The sequence below is a fragment of the Cervus elaphus genome, chromosome 1, assembly GCF_910594005.1.
Source record: "Cervus elaphus chromosome 1, mCerEla1.1, whole genome shotgun sequence".
NCBI lineage: Eukaryota > Metazoa > Chordata > Mammalia > Artiodactyla > Cervidae > Cervus > Cervus elaphus.
Genome location: NC_057815.1, coordinates 62,094,115 through 62,102,715, shown reverse-complemented (window position 1 = coordinate 62,102,715; position 8,601 = coordinate 62,094,115). Strand labels below are relative to the sequence as shown.

General features: G+C 40.1%; 1 protein-coding gene across 1 annotated transcript; it reads left to right on the top strand.

The window, feature by feature from the left end:
- Positions 1-4,719: 4,719 nt before the first annotated feature.
- Positions 4,720-5,658, top strand: LOC122696405 (olfactory receptor 52E4-like). The gene has a single exon (XM_043906422.1). The coding sequence runs from the start codon at positions 4,720-4,722 to the stop codon at positions 5,656-5,658; it is 939 nt and encodes a 312-aa protein (XP_043762357.1).
- Positions 5,659-8,601: the final 2,943 nt, after the last annotated feature.

Genomic DNA, 8,601 nt, shown 5'->3' with positions numbered 1-8,601 from the left:
ATTCAAGTGGTTTCCTTTGTGTGAGTTCTCATTATTTGATACTCCCCAGGGTTAGTTCTTTGGTAACCTAGGGTCTTGGAGTAAATGCTCCCAGTCCAAAGGCTCAGGGTGAGACCTCTGGTCAGGAATGAATATTCTACAAGTGTTTTGTTATGGTGTTAAGTGAGATTAAAACAAATAACTAAAAAGAAGAAACCAAAGATGAACCCCAAACAAATGGCAGTTACAAAATCAGGCAAGCAATAGTGGAATTAGAATAGTGGATTATACACGTATACATATACACCCATAAGCAAAATCAAAACAGTCCAACAAAAATAAAGTACAATAGATTGACCCAGCAAACAAAGGATACCAAAAATTATATCTCCAGTTAAGAACAAAACTAATTAAAGCACAAACTGAAAAACAAAACTAAAGCAAGGTGCCAAGTGGGGAATAAAGGAATGAAAACAAAACTAACAAATATGTTAAGAGGAAAGGAAACAAAGAAAAGAAAGAAAGATTATATATGGAAAGTTAAACAGAGGTAGATAAAGAAGATTTATATGCATTAAAGATTATCTGCAAGGGGAAAATAACAGTAGGAAAAGCAAACAAATAAATAAATGTAAAAAAATAATAGTAGGTTTAAAAAATTAAAATTTAAAATTTATAAAAAAGAGGAAAAAAAGGAAGTAAAAAGGAAAACTCCACAGAACTTCAAAAGCCCATTGCAGAGGCAGAAGTTTATAATGACAATAAAAAATGTGACTGAGGGAAAAAAAAAGCTCAAAAGCTTAATTAGTTTTCATAGTGCCAATAAAATCGACAACTAAAAGGATGTGGGGGGAGGGGGAAAAAAGAGAAAAAATCCAAAAGAATCTACAGAACAAGTCAAAACATAAGAATAATAAACATTTTTCTTGAGTTACTGCAATCAGAGTACTTTCGCTCGCTGGGAGTCACAGTCCACCTCACCTCCTCAGGATGCCCTCCAACACTGCTGGTCTCTGGACCTGCTGTGGGAGGATGCTCAGATTCTAATCCGGCCCTACTTCTGTGTGTTCTTGCCTCCAATGTCCACAGCTATCAGAACTAGTGCGTTTTCTTTTGTGGGAGCTCTCAGTGTCCCTTTATATATTCCATAGACACAGAGTCTGCCTCATTGATTGTGTGGGTTTAATTAGCTTGTACAGCTGGTTGGAAGGTTTTGAGTCATCTTCCTTAGTCACACTGCCCCTGGCTTTCAACTGTGGTTTTATTTCCACCTCTGCATGAGGGTTGTCCACTGGCTTTGCTCCTGAGGCTGCCCTGGAGGACCTGAGTTTGCCCAAGTGAAGGCCAGGTGTGGAGGTGGTGCAGTTGGGTGGGTGGCAGGGGTACTGGCAGCAGCAGGTACTCAGGGGAGTCGATGTCTAGGGCAGCAGGAAATACAGTGCTCTAGAAGGGTATGGCGACCAGTATTGGCCAATACACTCCAGCACTCTTGCCTGGAGAACCCCCCGGACAGAGAAGCCTGGCAGACCACAGTTCACAGAGTCAAAAAGAGCCAGACATGACCGAAGTGACCCTGCATGCATAGATGCAAGACTTTTTTTGCCTGTGGAAACTCTGCCCCAGTGAGGGCTGAGCGTGAAGGTGGCTAGCTGCTTGGCTTGCAGGGACCCTGGTGGTGCCAAGTGTGCAGGGGACATGGCCTGCCTCTGCCACAGGAGTTGTGGCCCTATCAGAGTCTTTTTTCGAGCCTCTTGTAGCTGATGATCAGAAGGCCTCTTTGGCCAGTCTTTCTCCATAGCTCTACCTGTTCAGGCATTTAGAGGGCTCCCTTGCCCTGGTGTCCTTCTCTGTCGTTCAATAGGTCAGGCACATAAAGGGGGCTCCCTGGCTGGGGTCCTAATCTGTAGATCAGTGCTGCAGGTAGTTAAAGGGGCACCATGGGTGGGGTTGTACCCTGTGGTTCAATGTGTCAGGTGTTTGATGGGCCAGCCTCTCTATTGTTCAGCTGCCAATGCTGGCGTGCGGGGAGAGTCTATGGTGATGACTCCACCCCTATGCGTGACTCAGCAGTATTGCCTTGCTTCTGTGGCTACCTGGCTTTCCTCCACAGGCATTTCGCACCACAATCTCCTCCCTCACATCCCCTCGATCTGTCTCTCTGCAGTCAGCAGCAGCTACCACCCTGGGATTGCTCCACAATCCCTAAACTCCAGCTCCCAGCCACTGTGCCTTCTAGGGAACTTGCACCCCTGACTGGAGTGGGTATGGCTGCAGCAAGGACTGTCTGATTCTCATTCCATTTAGGCTGCCACAGATCAGCTGTTTCACTCTCAGCCTTAAATGTTTCTCTTCTGACTCAGAGGATTGCTGCAATGTGGTTATCAGACCCCTGCTTCAGTTCCACCACCTGTTGAGAGCAGGTCCAGTCCTACTAACACTCCTGTTTTTCCCCCCTAGTTCCTTCATCCTACTTTGGTTCTATATATTCTTTCCATTGGTCAGATACTCCCGTCTGCTCTCAACTGGTTTTCTGCATGCACTTCTGTGTATGAAGGTGAATTCCTGATGTACCATGGAGAGAGATGTACTCCATGTCCACCTACTCCTCCACCATCTTTGGCAGTAAATTATTTTGTTCTCTGCTATTTCTTCCTCCTAAACTATTTTTCCATGTTCACTGACTTCTCAAATTTCCATTTTGCATTTATTTACCTGTTATCTACTCACATGTGGGAGGATTTCTAGCCTCTTTACGCCAAGCACTCCTCTGTCCTGGTTCGGTAAATCTACTCATCCATGGTGTAATCTAGACTCTGGGAGTGTAATATATGCTGGTCATCTCAACAAAAAGGGACAAGGAGCTTAGACATCATGAGAAGGCATGTCTGAAATCTGAATACTGACATGGCAGACTAAGGCTGCTACTTTCAGTCACAATGATGTTAGATCCCAGGGGGAGGGAATGCTGGATCTCTGTGAGCTCAGTGTGTGTATAGTAAAAAACCTATTACTGTGCCAATCTCCATGAAATTCCATGAATTAGCACAGTTCTAGAAGCTTTGGCATGTGTAAACTCCAGAAGGCCTGGACTCCTGCTCACAGAAATTCAGTACCATGTTTACAAGCCATTAGCATTTTTATATTCATTACTATTCCAGGCTGTATCATACATTCTAATTATATCATCTTCCTTCTGTTTTTGTAAATCAAAGCCAACAGCTTTTAAGAGTTTAATGCTGCTAGACCAAATTTAGGGATAGAGTCTGTGGAACTGGGTAGAGTGGACACTAATAATGAAGGTGGTAACTATAGACCTCATGGTACAAAAACATAGTCACGGGAGGATTAACTTTTTTTTTTTTTTTTCAGAAGAGGGAACTTCTAGACCCTAGGGATTAATGGTTCTATGTGAGATGGGCTGGGTTGGGAGATAATTGCAGCACAAGTATAAATTTTCTCTATAGTTATGACAGTTATATAAAGTCAGATGGGGAGTTGTTGCTGTAATCTGATCCTTAAAGGATCATGCATATGAATCACGGACATGGCTAAGGCAGGTGGTGCTGCTCAAGGCTGGGCTCTAGGAGTTTGCCCAACATGAGGGACATGAGTTCTGACAAATACTGACAAACAATGATCCCCTGAATGGGACTGGAACTGTAAGGAACAGAGAAGCATAAGGTAGGTGTAGCTGGAATATTTTTGGTAGAGGCAGGGTAAAGTCTTCCACTTTGTATTTTGTTAATCTCAGTTTTTCTCTAAAGCATAGACCAAAAAGGATATTTTAAAATAAGACACATTCTTTTTCTTCCTATCCAGAATCTTTAGCCAATTTCTACAGATGTTTCAATAGAAAGCTTGATTTAAAAAAAAAGAAAGAAAGAAAACGTTGAATGTAATGACTTTCTTGGTCTGTCCATCATACATGAGTCTCACTCAGCTGAGGTGTTCAGAGAACCTCCCAAGCAGAGATACCCCTAGCTCCAATTTGCCACACCAGCCACTTATAACAGAAGAAGAAAATAAAACAAGGAGGGAGAATTCAATTTCTTCTTTACTCCTCCTCACAAACCTGCTTCTTCATCCCCCAGAGAGTTACTGACTTTCCTAAAGTCATTAATTCATAACCTTGTTAGAGAACAATTATTATTACTTTCAGCATACACTCCACAGCTCTAAAAATTTTTCTTTCTAGAATTCAAACTGAAGTGTCATTCCATGTCAAAGGTCTTTAATGTTCATTACTAACATTAAGCTGAATCATCCTCATACTGCATTCATGTAACCTCTTATATGTCACTTTGTTAGAGAGGACTTCCGTCGTGATAAATTTAAAATGACACCAACTTCATCTACTTGTCATGTTTTGTTTTACTTTAAAGCATTTATTTTCCTACCATCTACCTGCAGTACAAGTGTATATATAAATATATATGTGCATTATATATACATATATATGTATATACATGTACATATTTGTTGTTTACTTAGCTACTGTCTCATTCCTGAACTAGTAATATTATGAAATCAAAGGCTTTGCTCTCTACACTTAGCAAAATTACTGTTTTTGAAGATTTGAATGAATCCATACTTTAAAAGCTAGCATATAATCTCCTTCACAATTTCCTACTGATTAGTGCTCACAATTTATTAAATTCTTTTCTTTGAGACAGTTTGACTTTTTAAATTTATTTGATCATCTGTTTATCTTCTCTGGGATTCCAAGAGAACAGGGAGAAGATGTTCCCCTCAAATGCCACTGACTTCCACCCCTCCTCTTTCCTCCTGCTGGGAGTACCAGGCCTTGAAGAGATGCACGTTTGGATTGGATTTCCTTTCTGTTCTGTATATTTGATTGCCCTTGTGGGGAACAACACTATTCTGTTTGTGATCAAGAATGAGCAAAGTCTTCACCAGCCCATGTTTTACTTCTTGGCTATGTTAGCCTGCATTGACCTGGGTCTGTCTACATCCACCATACCTAAGATGTTGGGCATATTCTGGTTTAATTTAAGGGAAATTAGCTTTGGGGGTTGTGTCACTCAGATGTTCTTCATCCATATATTCACTGCTATGGAGACTGTCGTGCTGGTTGCCATGGCCTTTGACCGCTATGTTGCCATCTGCAATCCTTTGCAGTATAGTCTGATTCTCACTAACAGAACTATTGGTTTCATCCTCATTGTGGTGTTTGGTGTTAATTTCATTTTGGTTATCCCTCTGGTGTTTCTCATCTTGAGGCTTCCCTTCTGTGGAAACCATATAATCCCCCACACTTACTGTGAGCACATGGGAATCGCTCGACTTGCCTGTGCCAACATAAAGGTGAACATAATATTTGGATTGATTCTCATATCCATGGTGCTTGTTGATGTGATTCTGATCGTCATCTCCTATGTGAGAATACTCCGAGCTGTCTTCTGCCTTCCTTCTCGGGAGGCCAGACGAAAAGCGCTTAATACCTGTGGCTCCCATATCTGTGTGATTCTAGTCTTCTTCACTCCAGCATTTTTCTCCTTCATGACCCACCGGTTTGGCAGGAATGTCCCCATATACATTCACATTCTCCTGGCTAATCTATATGTTGTTGTTCCACCTGCCCTTAATCCTGTTATCTATGGAGTGAGGACTAAGCAGATCCGGGAGAGAGTTTCAAGCATCTTTTTGAGAAAAGGCTGATACAAGGTGTCTCAGAGATATTTGTTTTAGTCTAGGGAAAGGAGATTATGTTTCTCAACTACAGAATCTTGGAACAGAAAAAAAAAAGACTTTCACCTTAGTATTATTTCATTCATAATGAAATGTGATTAAGGCCCATAGAGCTCCAGGAATACTGCCTATAGAGATGCCAAGGGTCTTTTAAGTGGCCCCAATTCTAGGGTAGTGGCCTAGAAAACAGACTGCTCCATTGGGTGATGCAGTATTCATTTCATGAGACTGCTAAAGATTGGTCTATCAAAATAGTTCTGGCATGATGGTTTGGACGTGATTCAAACTGTTCACATAGTCAGTGGCCTCAGAAAAAGCATTTGTTTGAGTAACTGTGCTTCTTAAGGAAAGCGCAGAACTTTTGTAACCTACTACTTATATCAAAATATGTGGCATTGCCAACAACTCATAAGAAGCCTTCATGCCACTGCTAGTCAGTAACTTTCAGAGTTCATCATTTATTCACATCTGGTACTATAAATTAGTTTCTAGTTTTAATACTAATTAAGTCATATAATACACATCCTTTGTGGTGGCTTATTTTATTCAAAATTATATCTGTGAGATGAATTCACGTGATTGCTATAGTGAAACTTGTTACTTTCTATTGTTGTATAATATTCCATTTTATGAGTGTACCAAATTTAATTATCCATTCTGAATGGGTATTTAAGCTTTATCCTATTTTTGGTTATCTTCAATAAAGTTGTTATAAATATTTCTCTACATGTTATTTGGGAGATACTTGCAGGCAATTATAACTTCTAAGGGTATGACTGCTGAGTAATTATTTTCATATTAATAGAAAGTTCCAGTTTTCCAGAACTATACATCATTTTACATTTTTAGCAGCATCATTTACATTTTATGTATCAGCCAATTGCTGTGCATCCTCACCAGCACTACTTCTTTTTTATGTATGCCTGTATGTGGGTGTGGATGTGTATTTGTTTTTGTTACCATTATGTGGGATATGTGATGCATTAGTATACATTTTCTTGATCATTAATGATGTCATAAAAACTATGGCTATTTGGCATTTGGATGTTTTATTTAGAACACTTTGTAAAATCTGTGCTCATTTTTGTAGAAATTTTTTCCAGTGACGTCATGAAAGTTCTTTTTATGGTCTGTATTTGAGTTCTGTCTCAGATATGTATATCCTGCAGGTATCTTCTCCCACTGTATGATCTAGCTTTTAACCCTTTACGTGGTGTTTTTTGAGAAATTCAAGTTGTCGTGTTCAATGCAGTTCAATTTATTAATAGTTTTCAATAAGATGTTCTCTTGTTACCTTCAATATGGGCTTCCCTGGTGGCTCAGTGGTAAAGAATCCACCTGCCAATGCAGGAGACACAAGTTCAATCCTAGGGTTGGAAAGATCTCCTGGAGAAGGAAATGGCAACACATTCCAGTATTTTTGCCTGGAAAATCCCATGAAGAGAGGGGCCTATTGGGCTAGTCCATGGGGTCTCAAAAGAGTTGGCCATCACTTAGTGACTGAAAAACAGCACCACCTTCAATATGCTTTATTATTTTACTTCTACATTTAGCTCTATGATCCATCTAGAATTGATTTTTGTGTCTGATGTGAAATTAGGACCAAGTTTCCTCTATGATATCCCAGTTAATCCTGAACCATTTATTGAAAAGTCCATCTTTTCCACACTGTATTTCAGGACACTTTGGGAGTAAATTAGATACTAGTATAGAGATAGATCTATTTCTTGATTCACTCATCCACTTGCCTATACGTATGCCAATACTATACTATATAAATTAATTTTATAATAGTAAATATAGGTTTCTGGTAAGGCCTATATGGCTTTCCCAGGTGGCACTAGCAGTAAAGAAACTGCCTGCCAATGCAGGAGACATAAGAGAAGAGGGCTTGATCCCCGGTCGAGAAGATTCCCTGCAGGAGGGCATGGCAAACCATTTCAGTATTCTTCCCTGGAGAATCCCATGGACAGAGGAGCCAAGCAGGCTACAGTCCATAGGACTGCAAGGAGTCAGAACAACTGAAGTGACTTAACACATATGCACACCCAGCACAAAGCCTATATCTCATATCTAGGAGTTCAGATCAAAACAGATGAATATTCCAGATATCAAGCCACATTACAGGTAAGTAGGCATATCAAAGCATCAAAACAAAGTGATTACACGAACCTATGGACACCTTATCTTTGACAAAGGAGGCAAGGATATACAATGGAAAAAAGACAACCTCTTTAACAAGTGGTGCTGGGAAAACTGGTCAACCACTTGCAAAAGAATGAAACTAGAACACTTTCTAACACCATACACAAAAATAAACTCAAAATGGATTAAAGATCTAAATGTAAGACCAGAAACTATAAAACTCCTAGAGGAGAACATAGGCAAAACACTCTCCGACATAAATCACAGCAAGATCCTCTATGACCCACCTCCCAGAATATTGGAAATAAAAGCAAAACTAAACAAATGGGATCTAATGAAACTTAAAAGCTTTTGCACTACAAAAGAAACTATAAGTAAGGTGAAAAGACAGCCCTCAGATTGGGAGAAAATAATAGCAAATGAAGAAACAGACAAAGGATTAATCTCAAAAATATACAAGCAACTCCTGCAGCTCAATTCCAGAAAAATAAATGACCCAATCAAAAAATGGGCCAGAGAACTAAACAGACATTTCTCCAAAGAAGACATACAGATGGCTAACAAACACATGAAAAGGTGCTCAACATCACTCATTATTAGAGAAATGCAAATCAAAACCACAATGAGGTACCATTACACACCAGTCAGGATGGCTGCTATCCAAAAGTCTACAAGCAATAAATGCTGGAGAGGCTGTGGAGAAAAGGGAACCCTCTTACACTGTTGGTGGGAATGCAAACTAGTACAGCCACTATGGAAAACAGTGTG